This window comes from Cnephaeus nilssonii, assembly GCF_951640355.1.
Source record: "Cnephaeus nilssonii genome assembly, chromosome: 19".
Classification (NCBI taxonomy): Eukaryota; Metazoa; Chordata; class Mammalia; order Chiroptera; family Vespertilionidae; genus Cnephaeus; species Cnephaeus nilssonii.
The window spans coordinates 11,614,457-11,631,670 of NC_137090.1; the positions used below are offsets into that span (position 1 = coordinate 11,614,457).

General features: G+C 57.1%; 1 protein-coding gene across 1 annotated transcript in view; it reads left to right on the forward strand.

The window, feature by feature from the left end:
- Positions 1-1,461: 1,461 nt before the first annotated feature.
- ITGA3 (integrin subunit alpha 3) overlaps positions 1,462-17,214 on the forward strand; it is a 28,780-nt gene continuing 13,027 nt past the window's right edge. The window contains exons 1-9 of the mRNA XM_079798389.1: positions 1,462-2,122; positions 9,173-9,300; positions 9,621-9,700; positions 11,670-11,919; positions 13,970-14,056; positions 14,416-14,623; positions 15,071-15,267; positions 16,852-16,940; positions 17,065-17,201. Of these exons, the coding sequence (XP_079654515.1) occupies positions 1,917-2,122; positions 9,173-9,300; positions 9,621-9,700; positions 11,670-11,919; positions 13,970-14,056; positions 14,416-14,623; positions 15,071-15,267; positions 16,852-16,940; positions 17,065-17,201 (1,382 nt within the window). The 5' untranslated portion in view covers positions 1,462-1,916. The remainder of the gene's footprint in view (positions 2,123-9,172; positions 9,301-9,620; positions 9,701-11,669; positions 11,920-13,969; positions 14,057-14,415; positions 14,624-15,070; positions 15,268-16,851; positions 16,941-17,064; positions 17,202-17,214) is intronic.

A 17,214-nucleotide genomic window follows, 5' to 3' on the forward strand; every position in this document is an offset into this window, starting at 1 on the left:
GAGGATGATAATCCCAACTTCACAGGGAGGCCAGGAGGATGAAATGAGAGTCTTCGTGTGAAATGTTTCCTCAGCTGTCCAGTTAGGCTTGAGCCCCTCCCAGACTCTGCATCTGATTTTGTACTCCTAATTCTTCATTCTTCTCCTTAAAGAGGGCTCCAAATTGTACAAGCTTCAGGCCTCACCAAAACTAGATCTGCCCTGAGTATTATACAAACGTTAATTATTAGGGTAAGTGGTCAAGAGAGGCTCTGGGGTCAGATAACTGAGCTGTGTGGCTTCACCAAGTTGCTTTACCTCCCTGTGCCTCAGTTTTCTCCTCCCGAATCAGAGACAGCCCCTCATCAGTTGTTGCGAGGATTTCATTTAAAAATATTTGTAAAGCCCTTAGCATAGTTCTGGGTGCATAAGGACTTAACGACATGGTAGTTTTCTTATTATTCTAAACGCTCAGAGATAGGAGTACTAAACCGAACCTGAAGGTTGTGAGTGCTGCGGACTGAACTCCTGAACCAAAATAACAAAGCTCCTTCGGTTTTGTGCTGCAATGAGGGAAATCTGAGTCAGACTTAATAAAGGACGCAGTGACCTCTAAAGTTCCCTTTCAGCTGGCTGATTTTTCTGCGGATAACCCTTAGGCCCCGCCCACCTAATGCCAACTGGCACCACCCACTACACACCTGTGGGGGCTGGCATCCCCGCCTAGTCTCCAAACAGTCTGAGCCTGGGTGGCAGAGGGGGAACTTTGGGGTTCTGCTGGGCTAGTATCTGAAGGCAGGGGTGGGTGAGAAACGGGTGCAGTCTGGGTCCAGCTCCCTGGCCACTCAGGGCACTTGAAAGAGAAGAGAATCATTTCCACATCCATGGGCTTCCGAGGGATACCAGAAGGCGCAGCCCTTTGGGGGAAAGGCTGACTTGTTGCTAACTGCTACGGATGCCTGGTTTTTTACTACTGCTAAAATCTGCCTGGCTTTGCTGAGGGACAACTCCCAGCTGGGCTCAGGGTGGATGGGGGCGGGTGGGCAAGAGAAAAAAAAAATCTCCACGAGGACAGCGAAGGGGCTGTGTGCGAGGGAGAACGCCCAGAGACCGCCAGCCGCCTCGCAGGGACTCCCAGCACAGCGGAGGCGCGTCGGACTGTGCAGCCCGCGGCGGCGCGCGGAGCTCAGTTCGCCAGGCTCTCCCGCAGGGCCGCCGAGGTGGCCACGCCTGGAACGGCCTTTGCAACAGCAGTAGCTGCCGCAGCAGAACCGTCAGGACAAATCCCACCCCCGGCCCCGCCCGCCCAATCCATCTTGATCAAAAGGAGACGCTTCTTGGGAGAAGCCAGGGACGGGGAGGGGGAATCCAAGCCTTCGGGGGCTCTCGACAGGTGTTTGGGGGGAGAGGGCGGAGCCGTACGGGGGAGGATGAGGAGGGCGGGGCGGTGCTGCCCCTTTAAGAGGCGGCGGCGGAGCCCGGACCTTTTCTCTTTCCCCGGAAGGAGAGGGAGCGCGGCTGGGCGCGCAAGGTGGGGAGGTGCGGCGCTGGGCGTGGGAAGGCGGGGCGCGCGGAAGCACCCCTCCCTCCCGGCCTCCTTGCGGTCTACGGGTCTGCCAGCCCAGATCCGTCACCGAGCCGGGATCGAAGTCGACTGTGCGGCCAAGGGGGCGCGGCCGGGACCAGCTGTGGGGCAGGGTGTCCGGGGTGGGGGCGCGGCGACCAGAGGCAGGGCTGGCCGGAGAAGAGACCCGCGGACCTCGGAGCGCACCTGAGAGCGCAGACCTTGAGCGGATGTGAAACCGACCCGCGCTGCGGGGCTTGAGGACGCGGCGGGCCGAGTTTTGCGGTGGTGCGGCGAGCAGGTGAACAGGTCCGCACCCCCAGCTCCGCGTCCTCACGCGCTCTCGCCCGGGTGCCCGCTCCCGCTCGCATCCATGGGACCCAGCCCCCGCCTCGCCACCCCTGTCCTGCGCCCGACGCTCTGCGCGCTCGCCTTGATTGTGGCCGCTGGCGGTCGCGTCGCCTCCGCCTTCAACCTGGACACCCGATTCCTGGTGGTGAAGGAGGCCGGGAACCCGGGCAGCCTCTTCGGCTACTCGGTCGCCCTCCATCGGCAGACGGAGCCGCAGCAGCGCAACCTGTGAGTGAGGCTGGCGGGGGTGGAGTGGCCGAGAGAGTGTGTGTGTGTGTGTGCGCAGGGTGCGGATCCGGAGTTGAGTCGGAGTCCTGGCCCACGGGCCTCCGGCTACTGTGAGCAAAGATTAAGGGGGTGGGGACCTGGGCAGCCCTCCTGCTGCCGAGATTTGGCGGGAAGTGAAGGGAGTAGGCGTGGGATGGGGGGTGGGGCAGTAATCATTGGCAAGTGCTGACCCAGCCAGAACCTGTCTAGACGCAGCCCCTCAGCCCTTTAAACCTCTCTGGAGAGCAGCATTGGGGTTCCGCTCCCCTGAGCCCCTTCCATTCTGTGAATTGAGTACCTAGCACACCGCATGCCACTTAATTCTCCAGGGATGGGAGCTGGGGGGAAACTGCAAGATAGACGCCTATTGGATCTCCCTTACCCGTCTCCTGGGGGGAGACCTATAGGCACATGCTTTTAAGCTCTCTCCCTTGACACCTCCCATTAAGTCTGCGGCCACGCCAGCCACACCCTCTGCAGAGACAGACTGGAGGGGTTCTCAGCCTCTCCGCAGCTGGAGGGTGAGGGGATGAGTCTGGGTGTTTGGAGCTGTCCAGGGGCCTCCCTCTGACCTCTTGAGGGTGGGGGAGTAGAAGAGAGAGGAGGGGCTGTCCCGAATCCTGCTTGGTGTCCTGCCCCCTCACCCCTAGGCCAGCCGTGACACCCTCCCGGCAATCTTTCCTGCATTCCACAGATTCATGTTGGATCTTTAACCCTGAGAGTGTTTGTTTGGTTTGAAGAGGGAAATGTGTTTTTCTGTTCCTTCTGTTCTCCTTCCCCACCAGCTGCAAGGAGGAGGGGAAGAGCTAGGCATAGGGGAGCGAGGGGAAGGAGGCGGCATCCAGCCGCTGCGTGCCCCTCCTCCACGCTCACCACACACTCATGCCCTGAGGGGCATGTCCGGGTTTCAGATGTGTCTCCGCCTTAGACTCAGGAGGTCACCAGGAAGAGAACCGCTGGGGGAGGTGAGGCTGTCCCAGGAGGGCTGTCCCGGGAGGGAGGGTGGTTAGGACAGGTCAGGCAGGCCCCGTCACTTTGAGCTGGGTAACCTACCCGACCTCTGCCCACCCCACCCCCCCCACCGGTGTCTGATCCTCTGAGCAAGAAGACGTGGTCATAAAAAGGGTGTGTTGAAACCTCTTCCAACTCTGGCTGAGGCCGGTAAACTTGAGGAATGTCAAAGTCCAAACTTGGCTCCTGCCCTGCTGGCCCAGCCTCTGCCCAGTCTGCCTACCTGGACGGGCCTCAATCCCACGTAGCTTCTGCAGAGGCTAAGGTCGCCGCCGCCTTCGCGGCCCTGCCCCAGCGGCTGCGGTCCGGCCCTGGCCAGTCCTCCATCTTTTGGAGGCTCTAAGTGACCATCAACACAAGTTTCTATAAATGGTGCTCTCTCTGCCCCGGTCCAGAAAAAGATTTTCCATGCTAAGGCAGCATCGTGTAAAGAGAAGATCAGAGAAGCAAGAGGAAATAATGGGAAGCCGGAGTCAATAAAGGATTCCGTAACACCCTCCCCCCCGTTGCTATGTGACCTTGAGCAAGATATGTCCCTTCCCTGGGCCAGTTTTCCCCAAAGAGGCGTTGGGTTGGACCTGGGTCTCTCTTGCTCCTTCCTGCCTCTGTTGCCCTAGAAAAGGCCACTTGGCATTGTGGAGAGAGAAGAAGCTGCAGTTCCATTGCCCATTTCCTGTCTCGCATCTGTCACTAATACCAGGGCCTTCGTTTCCTCCCAGGTCAGGGGAAGGGGAACAGCACACCTTCTTCATGGGGTAAGAGTGGGGCTTCCATGAGATAACGTGTGTCAAATGCTCTGCATACGCCAAGGTGCCGCTGAGGGCTCCTGCCGGGACCTGGGTACACCCTCACTCTCCATGGGCCTCACCCAAGATGGCTGAGCAGAGAAGTTCTACTTTTTCCCCCTGGGCAGCGAGAGGTGGCAGTAGGTCTGACCAGAGCCCAGAGGTTCTAAAACGAATGAACCTCAGGAGCAGGTAGTTCTAGATAGACTTCCGGGTCACTCAGCATCCTCGGTCTTCCCCAGGGCTGGTTCTAGATCTTGGCCCATCGCCTCGTCTCACTCAATTCTGCTCCTTGGCCCTTGGGGAGAGCCAGCTGGCCCAGCTGGGCTTCGCTGTAGCCAGCTGTGTAGCCAGATGTGAACAGCTGCCCGAGTGCGCAGCTCAGGGGAACCAGCAATCCAGTCACAGTCTTCTATTCTGTTAGCTTCGAGGTCCCTTCGGAAAAGGGAAAGGTCCCATGGTCCTGAACAGACTCTTCGTTGGGGGCTCACAGGAGATTTTCCAGAGGTGCAGAGATCCCCGAAAGCACACGTAAAGTCATGTGTGTTTCTGTGTGTTGTTCTGGGGGTGGGAGCAGGGAGAGTGTAGCTTTCATCATATCCTCAAAGAAGGCTTTATTCCAGAAATGGTTAAAAACCCAGGAGTGGACCCTCTTTGCTCCCCATCAGCTCCACCTCCGGACTGGGGTTCCCTGCCCACAACCTAAGAGGCTCACCCCAACCCAGGCCCCAATTTCTCAGTCGCTGGACCTGAGGGGTGAGGGGTGGGGCAGAGGCTTCTTGGTGAGGTGCGTGAGGACCCCTGGGTGAGGTGCTTGAGGACCCCTGGGTGAGGTGCGTGAGGACCCCTGGGTGAGGTACGTGAGGACCCCTGGGGAAACAGAAGGGCTATTCCTCAGGGAGATGGCCACTGGCTCCCCCCGCCCGTAGCACCTGCGCTTCATCGCCTCCTGGGAACCCAGTGTCCCGGTCTGGCCTGACCTTGTGGGAGATACCTCCGGGGCCCTCTCTCCCTTTCGCCCTTGCCTGGCACTGAGGGTTTCTGGGAAGCCTGGGGTGCGGGTGGCTGGGCCTCCTGGAAGATGAGGTCATCCCTGAGGGAGGCAGGAGCCAGGATTACCTGCTGTGCTCTCCTAGAACATGTTTCCCCGGGCAGAGCAGCCACCTGGCAGCCGCCAAGGCTCGTGCCAAAGGAGATGGGCGAAGCAGCTGCCGCTGCAGGCAGAAGGCTGCGTGTGTCCGTGTGTCCCAGCGTCCTCGCCTCGGGCTCTCCCCACTGACCAGCCAGGCCCAGGAGCTTTCCATTGGGTGGGAGGCAGGGGAAGAAAGGGGCTTGGTCAGAGCTAAACAAAGGGGAAAGAGGAATTGAGGTTAGGCGACATGAAGAATGCCCCAAGGGATCAAATATGCAAAAAATACGGAGGAGCGAGGGAGAGGGAGAAGCAATGAGAAAACGGGCCTTGTTCCTTTTCATCGGAGGCTTGGGCCGAGGTCTCTTTCTCCCGTCCTCCCTCATTCTCTCCCTTCCTCCCGCTTGTGGCTCTGGTTCGAGGGCTGAGTCACCAGAGAGGAGAGGGGGCTGGCTGGGCAGAAGGAAGGGGAGGACAGAGAGGGCTGCCGTCTCAGCCACCACAGGAGCGGCCTCTGGGAGATGGCTAATTCCGGCCGCAGGGTTGGCACAGAGCTGGGATCCAGGCATCTGAGAACTGCTGCCCCCCCCGCCCCCCCCCCCCCGGGCTCAGAGCTGGGGCAGCCCCCTCCCCAGCCAGCTCCTAGCCCTGAGGCGGAAGGGCACCCTAAGGAGTAAGGCATGGCGGCCCCTTAGCCTGAGTGCTGGACCCTCTGGCCCTCTCCAGGTTAATCGAAATCCTCCCACTGGAGCCACCCCAGCGCCCCCCTGAGGGGAGGAGCTTGTTTCTCTGAGCATCACCCCACACTCCAGTATCCCAGGGGGGCCTGCTTCTCTTTGGGGTGAGCCAGCCTGGTGCCCTGACACCCCTGGGCCTCACACCCCAGTCCCCTCGCGTTCTACTGCTTTTTACTTGGCTGCTCCATTAGCCTTGAACTGTCAAAGAGTGAGAGGCAGGGGTGAGGAAGTGCTTTTCCGGAACTTGGGGCTCCAGGGGGCTCCCCAGGGGCCAGGAGGGGCTGTCTGGCTGGAGCCACAGGAGTGGGTGAGGAGGCAGCTCGTTGAAAGCCTTTAAGAGGTCATCTTACCCATTCCCCTACCTCCCGGAAGGGCTCCCTGCCCACCAACCCCAGCCCAGACTCCAGGAGAGGTTTGGTCTGATCTCTCCTCTTGCTCCAGGGGCTGGGCAAAGCCTCCCTCCTAGCCTCCTTCCTTCTGACCGCTGCTGGGAGGGTGGGCTCAGTGGTGGTCTAGAAGGGGTCCAGATCCAACAGCGGGCAGCAGAGTGCTCATTTGCATATTCATTTGTAATACATTTGCATGTCAGTAAGGTCTCTCCCACCCTCTGGGTTCTCCCACATCTGGCTGTGGCTGGAGGCAGCTGCATCTGTCCCTCTGCACCCCACCTTCCTCCATCCACTCGCAGTCCTCTGACTGCAGACCCATTGGATCCTGGGCTGGGAGCCAGAGGGCCTTAAAGGGACTCTGAACAGGCCAAGTGGGAGCTAAAAATACTCCAGGAGGTGGGAGTTGGGGCTCCCTGTGGAATCTCTGCGGAGGGAGGGGCTTGGGATGTGGGCCTGGCATGGCCCTACCATCCATCAGTAGGCACAAGACTGGTTGGGGCAAGGGCGGGGAGGGTATAGATGGCAAGGGGATTTATTTCAATTCAGTTGCCTTTGTGCCCAGCTCTGCCTGCTTGGTTCCCCAGGAGGCTAAGAGGAGGGGTCCCTCTGCTCACTCCCTCAGACATCTTGGGCAAGCAGCAGCAGGAGCAGCAACACTTCCATTGCATTGCAGTCCTGGGAGGCAACCTGGCCTCCTCTCGCCCACCGAGGCCTGGACCCACCCCTTCAGGGTCACTGTGGCAAGACCCCAGCCTCCACCAGCCAACTCTGAGCTCCCACCCTGGAATGACTCCAGCTGACAGGGCCCCACCCCCCTGGTCCCTTAGGCATTGGAAGTGCTGCGGTGCCCCATCCTCCGCCCCCTCTAAGTAACTGGACTCGTCTGCTGTCTGTCCTCTGCTCCAGGCTCCCTAACCTGGTGGAACGGAAACTCCGGGTGCCTGGGGTGTGCCGGGGCCAGTCCTGGTGCCTCAATAATCAGAACGACAGTGTTCACATCGCCCATGGCTTCATAGTCAGAAAGTCCCTTCAAAGAGAGAACCCATATGTTCCCCCAACAACCCTGGAGGTTGTCGGGACAGCTGCTGTCCCCATTTCACAGACGCACTCAAGGCTCAGAAAGGGAAAGGAAACAGCCCCTTTAGCAGAACAAATCTTACAACCAGACCCTCAGGCTCCCCAGCTGGAATGTTCCTTTCGAAAGGCTTCCCTCTCTCACCTGTCAGGCTCCCTAGGGGTGGGTGTCCATAGGTGGTCAGGCGTCGGCTCACCAGGCACCCTCCTGAGCTCAGGCAGAGGGTGACTAACTGGGCCTGGCTGCCGCACTGGCCCCCTGCCAGCCTTTCTGCCTGGCACTGCCTAACACTTCCCCGGGGTAAGGGCTGAGCTAAGGTGTAAGGTGCAGGCAGGGGCCCCACCCCCTTCCCAGCACCTCCAGGCCGTGCATTCCTGACACCCAGTGGGCAGAGGCACCCAAGTCCTGGCATGCCTAGGCCCCGCCCTGCCCACTCCCTGAAACCTTCACTCACAGGTTCCAGGCAAGAGCTGCAGGCGGGGTATGGCTTGGCACTTCCAGACTCTGGCAAGAGGCCCAGCGCCTGAGTTCTGAGCTGGGAGCCTCCGGGTGCTAGTATTGCTGGGGCCCCATGGAGGGGCTCCTAGGAGGTGCCTGCCACCCAGGAGGCTGGGCCCATCAGAATCCAAGAGGCCGTCCTGGCAGAAGGTCCAGAGGCTACAGAGAGATGATGCGATGGTGCTGGGAGAGTAAGGAGTGGTGGAACTGGGTGTATAATATGTGTGGTACATGTTACACATGCAGGTTTTAATATTCACATTCAGTTCAGGTGGTCTGGGATGGGCTGAGGAATTTGCCTTTTGAACACAAATCCCAGGGGTTTCTGATGGTGGTCCAAGGATTCTTGAGATATTATTCCGAGGCGAATCCCCTGCCTTTCTGTCCTCTAGTCACCTCTCTGGTAGGGATGGGTGGCTGGGACCCTAAGCATCCTTGTGGGAACTTGTAGTCAATGTCCCTACAGATGGGCAGGCTGGGGACAAGGTGATAGTCCTCACTCATGCCCACTCGCATTCCCACTTTCCAAGAACACTGCCCCGGGGACAGAATGTCCAAAATGTCAAGTACCCGGTCCCACCCAATACCCGTGTGCCTGTGTTCAGGTGGCAGTGGGGGTGGGGGTGTAAACACCACTCGGATTCCTTAGGGGTCCACTCCTCCCAGATCTAAGTCCTCAGATGGCTTAGAGTGGAAGGACCCGGGGTCCCAACCACTGACCCCACGCCACCTCTTACACGTTTTCTCCCAGGTCCTCCTGGAAGGTGAGCCCTGTGCCAGGATTCCTCCAGGCTTGCTCTCTTTCAGTCTGCCTTCATCTCAGAGGCCAAAGCATTCCTTCCAAAACCCAGCTCTGACCATGTCACTCCCAGCTCTGACCATGTCACTCCCAGATCTGACCTTGCTCAATATCCCTCCATGGGTCCCCAAGGCCCTTTGCACCCTGCACTCTGTCTCTCCCCAGGTTCCTGGATTCCAGCTGTGCCAGGACCCTGCAGATACCTGAGTCATCCTGCTTGCTCATGCTTCCTGGCCCCGGGCACATGCCACACATATGTCTGAAGTGCCCTCCCTCCCCTTCCTCACCTGGTGGCCTGGTCATCATTCTCAGACTCAGACCAGGTCCCCTCTTCCCTGGCTGCCCCTCATGCAGAATCGGGGCTGGTTTGCACCCTGCTTTCCTCTGCAGAGGTCTGCTTCCTGCCTGCCTTCTCCTACGGGCATGCTCCTAGAGGTCAGGGGGCTGGGACCCACTTATCTCCTGACCCCAGAGCCTGGCACACAGCCTGGCAGAGCAGATGCTCAGTAAATGCATGTTAAACAGCAAGCTGTTTGAAGTGGGCTTTGGGGAGTCTGAGCCCAGGCCCCCTACCTCCTTGCTCCACAGGCTCCTGGTTGGTGCTCCCCGTGACCTCGCCATGTCTGATGGCTATACCAACCGGACCGGTGCTGTGTACCTGTGCCCACTCAGTGCCCACAAGGACGACTGTGAGAGGATGGACATCACAGAGAAAAGTGAGGGGAAGGGGCTGGGGGTCAGTGCTGGGTCAGGAGCCTGGTGGAGAGGGTAGCAAAGAGAGAAATGACCTGGAGGAGATGAAGGCTCACCTGGGCAGTTTCTAGTCACTTCTTGTCCAGCTGGGAAGAGGGAGTCTTAGAGGAGAATGGGACCATATGGGATTTGTGGAGCTCAGACTGTGGGGAGCTGGAGGAGGGAGGAGGGACAGCTGCCCTGCTGGAGTGGAGGATCCGAGAGGGACCAACCCCTCCCTCTGGAAGTTCTGGGCCCTGGGAGGATGGGGTGTTCTGACCCATGATCCCTCCCACGCCCACAGGTGACCCTGACCATCACAAAATTGAGGACATGTGGCTTGGGGTGACTGTGGCCAGCCAGGGCCCTGCAGGCAGAGTCCTGGTAAGTGGACACTCAGGTCGGTTCCCCCCATTCAGCCCTCTCCTTCATCTCCCCCGAGCTGTGGAGAAATCAGAGGACAGAGGGGGTCTTTGGTCATGAGCTGGGGCTTTGTAAGTGACTACGTCTATGGCTCTCTGTGTCTCAACCCTGCATTTATGGCCGGGGGGGGGGTGTGTTAGGGGGGAGGGAAGGGGTCCTGGCACTCTCCCAAGACCCATCATAGCCTGGGTCCTGTCTGAATCACACTTCCTCCCTGCCCCACCCCTGCTACCCCCTGGGTTGCTCACCCTTCGTGGGAACAGCTACAGGAACAGCAAAGAGAAAAGGGCAGATAGGCCCTCAGGCCATGTGGCCTGGTCTTGCTCCTTCCGGGGAGGCTGGCTGGCTGTCGGGAGAGAGACAATCCTGCTGACCCCAGCTCACTTGGTTTGGGTCTGAGGGCCTGCTCCCTTATCAGTTGTCACCTCCTGCCCCATTCTTTTATTTTTTTTTAATAGATTTTTATTGATTTCAGAGAGGAAGGGAGAGGGAGAGAGAGAGAAACATCAATGATGAGAGAGATTCGTTGGTCAGCTGCCTCCTGCACTCCCCACACTGGAGATCGAGCCCGAAACCAGGACATATGCCCTGACTGGGATTCTAACCATGACCTCCTGGTTCATAAGTCAATGCTCAACCACTGAGCCATGCCAGCTGGGCATCCTGCCCACATTCTTCAGCGCTGGCTCCTGGGGCTCTCAATTTCTGAGTCCCAGAGAGAGAGATTTTTAAAGCTGATATAAAATTTGCATACAGCAAAATGTACAGATTGTAAGTTTCATTGAGTTTTGAAAATCATACACCTGTGTTACCAACATCTGTTAAAGAAATCGCGTATTTACAGCATTCTAGAAAGTGTGCCCGCTTTCCATCAGTCATCACCTCCACAGCCGTCACTGCTGTGCTCTCCACATTTGAACACTGTGTTAAGCTCCGGGCTTGCATCACTTCACTCAAACACCTTATGTAGACCTCTGTCATGGACCGTGTGGGGCTAGGACCCCCTTAAGGCAGTTCTAGATCCTGGGTGCTTCAGTATTGTCTGCTCACCCATCTCTCTGTTCCTCCAACAAGTGTTTCGTGAGCACCTACTGTGCGCCATGCACTGTGCCAGCACCAGGGACTTAGTGGTGACAGGTCAGGCTGGGCCAGTGGGAGTGACGCTCACAGCTGGAAGGGACACAGAAAGTAAGCGAAGGAGGCCTGGTGCTGGATTTCTGCCCGGCCCCTGGCTGCTGTACACGCATCCTGTTCTGATTGATTTGCCCCAGAACTATCTACCGAGCGTGTGCTGGGAGAAGCTATGGGAGAGGCAGCGCAGCCTAGCGCGTAACAGCTTAGACTTCAGAGCCGGACAGCCTCTCCCGAGATGTGAGATCTTAAACAGGGACTTCCTCTCTGTGCCTCTGAAATGGAGAAGTGTCCCTTCTCCATCGTGTTGTTAGGAGGCTTAAAAGGCTTCCTATGTGAGGAGCTTCAAATTGTGTCTGGCATGTAGTAAGCACTCCGTTTTAGCTGCTGCTGCTGCTGCTGCTGTTGTTGTTAGTTGTCCTCTCGTTAAGAGGTCAGGGTCATTTGGGGACAGCAGAGAAGCAAGTTCCTTAATCGGCTGGCGATCTAGCTCCTTTAAGACCTGAGAGCTTGAACCCACATTCCTTCATCCTTCCCCCTTTTCCTTTTGCCAGAATCTCTGAGCCACTCTCAAATCCAGTACCTTCTGGCCTTCCAAAGAGCGTTTCCAACCTTCAGAGCAGATTTCTGAATTCTGGAAAGGAGATGCGGGTGCAGGCCTCCCTGCGGGAAGAAAAACAAGCTAGGGGGCCCCCTTTCAGCTCCTCTCCCGCCCAGCCAGAGGTGCACAGGACCAAGGGACCGCTGGCCCCGAGTCCCTGCTGCGGGCTCAGGCCGTGTGCTGGGGTGGGGTCCCCAGGTCTGTGCCCACCGCTACACCCAGGTGCTGTGGTCGGGGTCGGAGGAGCAGTGGCGCATGGTGGGCAAGTGCTACGTGCGGGGCAACAACCTCAAGCTGGACCACACGGATGACTGGCAAACCTACCACAACGAGATGTGCAACAGCAACACGGACTACCTGGACACGGGCATGTGCCAGCTGGGCACCAGCGGTGGCTTCACCAAGAACACGGTGTACTTCGGAGCTCCCGGTGCCTACAACTGGAAAGGTGAGGACCCTAAGGGTAGAGGAGGAGCCGAGACCACCCGCCCCAGGTAGCCACGGGGACAGCTGTTCGAGACCTTCCACATTGGGGGGCAGAGGAGACAGACTCCCTTTGCCAGTATCAGCAGCCACCACAAGCCCTACTCTTTGAAAGCACTGACTACGTGCCAGAGGCTTTACACGTATTATCTTAATTGACCTTCAGATACTCTATGAGGCAAGTATTATTATACCCATTTCACAGAAAACCGAGCCTCAGAGAAGTGAAGTAAATTGCTCAAGCCGACAGCAAGCTAGGAAACCTGAATTAGAATGCAGGTCCATCTGAGTCTAGTGTAACCATTTAAAAACTGATTTAAAAAACACAACATGCGCCCTGACCAGTTTGGCTCAGTGGATAGAGCGTTGGCCTGCCGACCGAAGGGTCCCGGGTTCGGTTCCAGTCAAGGGCATGTGCCTTGGTTGCGGGCACATCCCCGGTGGGGGGGAGTGCAGGAGGCAGCTGATCGATGTTTCTCTCTCTCTCCCCCTCTCCCTTCCTCTCTGAAATCAATAAAAATATATTTAAGAAAGATAAAATAAAAATAAAAAACACAACCTGCTCCTGGTACAACTACTAAACGGTACAGTAGGATTTGGTAAAATAAAGAGTAAAAGTGCCCCTCCTCTCATCCCTGCCGTCAGCCATCTCCCTTGTCTCATTTCCCAGTGTACACTCCATCTTGTGGACCCTCCACACTTATTTTAGAATATAGAGGTACCTTAGTACACACTCAAACAGAATCACACTAAACAGGCTGTTCTACTACTTTATCTGTTCACTTTTCAGTAAACTGTGGGCATTTTTTTTTCATGTCAAGACATATAGGTCAATCTTTTGGGGGCTGCAGAGTATTTCCTTGTACCAAGACCCATGCTTGTAACTACCAGGGCACACACGCCTCATGGCCCACACCCCCTGCCTCTGCTTTTCTCCACCACACAGGCTGTAGCAACAGCCACCCATCTCCTGTTACTGTGCCCCATTGTTGTAGAACCAACAGGCAGAGGGAGCTCAGAACCTCGTCCCTTGGCCCAGGTCTTAGTCACAGCTCTGTGCTCACCTGAACGGAGGCCTCTCTCTGCTCGCTCCTGTGTTCCTGCCTCGCCCCCCGCCCCCCGGGTCCTTTAGAACCTTGGTGGAGCGCAGGTACTCTCCAGCAGTAGCCCCGGGGAGCAGGGGCCAGGTGGGCAGCCCCAGTTTGGGGGCAAGACTAGGAGGAGATAATGGCATGAAGTCTGGCATCAGTGTCCAGAGTGGGGGAAGTGTCATCTAGTCTCCACGGTGACCAGATTCCAGTCATGTCCCGACAACTAGCTCCTCATCCCTAAGCCTCACTTTTCTCATCTGCAAAATGGGGGTGTGTGTGTCATCATTCTTTTTTGCTGTTGTTGTTCATCCTCACCCGAGGATATTTTTTTCCATGATTTTTAGAGAGAGTGGAAGGGAGATGGAGAGAAAGAGAAACATCCATGTGAGAGAGACACATCTCTTGGTTGCCTCCTGCATGGACCCCGACCAAGGCCAGGGAGCGAGCCTGCAACCAAGGTATGTGCCCTTCACTGGGAGCAAACCCAGGACCTTCAGTCCATGGGCCGATGCTCTATCCACTGAGCCAAACCAGCTAGGGCTACTTTTATTTTAATATGTTTTTGTTTATTTCAGAGAGATGAAGGGAGAGAAAGATAGAAACATCAATGAGAGAGAATTATTGATCAGCTGCCTCCTATAGGGCCCCTACTACTGAGGATCAAGCCCGAAACCCGGGCATGTGCCCTGACTGGGAATCGAACCCTGATCTCCTAGTTCATAGGTCAATGCTCAACCACTGAGCTCCACCAGCCAGGCTACTTCACAGAATTGTTCAGATAAAGAGGAATAAGTGATTTGCACCTGGCCAAGTGCACACAAATATTTTAAGAGGTTATAGTTATCCTTCTCTGGGGAGGGGGCCTGGACATGGTGGAGGAAAGGGGTGGTGACTTACACTCCCTCTCCCCAAATCCTTCTGAAGGAAACAGCTACATGATTCAGCGGAAGGAGTGGGATTTATCCGAATACAGCTATAAGGACGAGGAGGACCAAGGAAACCTCTATATTGGTGAGTCCAGTCGTGGTGGCCCAATGGGTGGAAGAGGAGGGGAGGGGCTCCGTCCCTGGCACGCTGGCCCTCTCACCTTCGGTGCCTGGTGGACGGGTGAGGCCAGGGTACAGATGTAACTAGTGGCATTTAGTTCCATTAGCGCTTATGGAGCGCCAAGATGCAAAGTCCCTACCCTCACGGGGCTCACCGTCCAATGTGCAGACAGGACTGGGGGTGGGCATCCAGAAACCGCTTTCTTGCCCAACTTAGAATAGAGAAATAGAAGACAATGGGGGTATGTGACCTCGGGGGTGCATCCAGAGTAGAAGGCCACAAAGTTTACCGGGGCCTTGACTGACCACCTTCCCCCATCCCAGGGTACACGGTGCAGGTGGGCAGTGCCATCCTGCACCCTACAGACATCACCATTGTGACGGGTGCCCCGCGGCACCGACATATGGGTGCTGTCTTCTTGCTGAGCCAGGAGGTAGGCGGAGACCTGCGGAGGAGGCAGGTGCTGGAGGGCACACAGGTGGGCTCCTATTTTGGCAGCGCCATTGCCCTGGCAGACCTGAACAATGACGGGTGAGCGTCCAGGGACATTCTCTGGGGCCAGGGAGAATGGTGAGGGGAACAGGCTTGCCGAGGCAGAGAAAGGGAGGCTTGCATTTGTTTGCATGCGGTTGCAGGGGTTTGCACATGAATCCTGTCTGTCGATTTGCAATCAGACTTTATGCGATTCTAGGCATTTGCGTGTCAGTTGCATGACACCTGCTTCTCCTTGTCTATGCCGGTCATTCCCCTGGCTCTGGTGCATGTGGGTGTGACCTGTGCATGCATGTCTTCCGCGCAGGTGTTTTCTGTTAGACGGGGTCATGTTGGCATTTCCTTGGCTTTCCCACGACGCATGGCCAGGGATGCCATTTGCACAGCCGTGTGCCCTGGCACAGCTATGCCTGCTAAACCACAGTTACGCTGCATATTGATGGCTGGCCTCACGCTCCCATGTCCCCCTCCTTCTCTTCTGTGCAGGTGGCAGGACCTCCTGGTGGGTGCCCCCTACTACTTTGAGCAGAAGGAAGAGATCGGGGGTGCCGTCTATGTCTTCATGAACCAGGCAGGCACCTCCTTCCCGGCCCATCCCTCCCTCCTCCTTCACGGCCCCAGTGGCTCCGCCTTCGGCTTCTCCGTGGCCAGCATTGATGACATCAACCAGGATGGATTCCAAGGTATGAGCCAGCACCCCCGCCCCAGCACCCCCGCTGACTGAGTGCCAGCTGCATACCAAGCTTGGCAGGCCCCGAAGAGGAGAGGAGATGGGGCCCAGGCCTGGGAGCTTACAGCAGCCCTAGAGAGGATGTGGAGAGGCAGCCACCACAGGCGAGGAGTGACCATACTGTGGGGCATCAAAGGTTGGGTGAGGGTGCAGCGTGGAAGGGAGCAGAGGGGTACAAGATGAGATAGGACACTTGCCTGAGGTACCCAGATCCAGCAGGTGTGGGGTGTTCATTTCAGAGATGAGGCTAGAAAGATAGTGTGGGGGTGAGGTGGATGTTGTTGAAAGCCAGGCTTTATATGTGGGTCATGATAGAGGGGTGTCCAGAGAAGGTCTGGGGGCAGGGATCGATATGATAGCTTGGTGCCCTGGTACCTTGAATGATCATTCTGGAAGGAGATGTGGCACGGATGGGGGCGAGCAAGGCTGGGGTGTTAAAATCAGGAAGGCAGTGTCTCGGGAGGGGGATGTTAAGAGCTGGGGAAAGGTGGGAGCCCTGGATACAGAGGATGTCACCAGAACTCTGCAGCACCTAGGGACCCATCAGACCTGGCTGGTAGCCTGGTTGCCATGGGAGCACCTGGCGCATCTGGAAGTCACTTCTCTGGCATCCTCAGTTTCCCAGAACATAACTGAAAACCAAAGGAGCTGCCAAAGAGCCCAAACCGGTGACAGCGAGTTCGGCTGATGCAGCCCAAAGCACTTACCAATACAGGAGTCACCCAGACCCACTTAGGACCCACTTACTCTTCCTCCACATACTTTTCTAACAAGCTTGGCATGCTGTTTACTTAGGCCTTATCAGATCAAAAGCAGCAAACTCAGAGTTGAGTCAAGTTTAAGAAGCTAAAACAGTTTGGATTGAAGCGGGGAAATAATGGTTGGAATTTTACAAGTCTGGACACTGTAGCATTTAACACTGTAGGGTTGTGATTAAAATCCCAGCCCCTTCCCTTCCCCGTGCTAGAGAGACATGGCCTCCGGGATCCTCTTCTCTACCCATTAGAGCCATAGAAAACAGGGCTAGAGGTCCCCAATGGGGAAACTGAGGCCGAGAGCAGAAGGGGTTGCCTGAAGTTGTGACCCAGCCAGTCTTATTCAGGATCCCTAGTTCCAGATCTTCTGCTTTTTTTAAACCCCGGCTTGTGTGACCCTGTGGGTAAATGACATTAGGAGAAGCAGGTGTCTGGAGGGGAGGTTGGTGGGGGAGATGGAAGGCACCGCAATAAGGGCAAATAAACAGCAGCCGCTGGCGGGAGTCGGGAGGGCAGGCCTGCCTGAGACACTGACTAGCTGTCTGACTGGGTAAGTCACTTCCCTCTCCTGGACCTCCTTTCCCACGTATGCCAGGAGGCAACTGGGTGCCCGTCGGTCCCAGTTTTAATCCTGAGCCACAGAGCTCTGTGTTCTGGTGATTTCAGTACTGCCGGGCAGGGTGAGGTCAAGGCCATGCTGGGCTCTGTGGCTGGAGCACAGGGTTGGGGAGATAGGGGGCCCACAGGCCCCAGGGTGGCCTCACTCTGCCTCTCTTCCCCAGACATTGCTGTGGGAGCTCCGTTTGAGGGCTTGGGCACAGTGTACATCTACCACAGCAGCTCCAGGGGTCTCCGCCAACAGCCCCAGCAGGTATGAACGGGCAGGGGCTGGGCCTTCCCTCCTTTGGCTCACCCACCCCCTTCTCATTCCCCCTGGGCCCCCCTCCCCAGATCCTACCCTAGAGCTTGTCTTCAGTGCTTCCCCCTGCCCCCAGGTAATCCACGGAGAGCAGCTGGGACTCCCTGGCTTGGCCTCCTTCGGCTACTCCCTGAGTGGGAAGATGGATGTGGATGAGAACCTCTACCCAGACCTGCTCGTGGGGAGCCTGTCGGACCGCGTCGTGCTGCTGCGGTGAGCCAAGGCG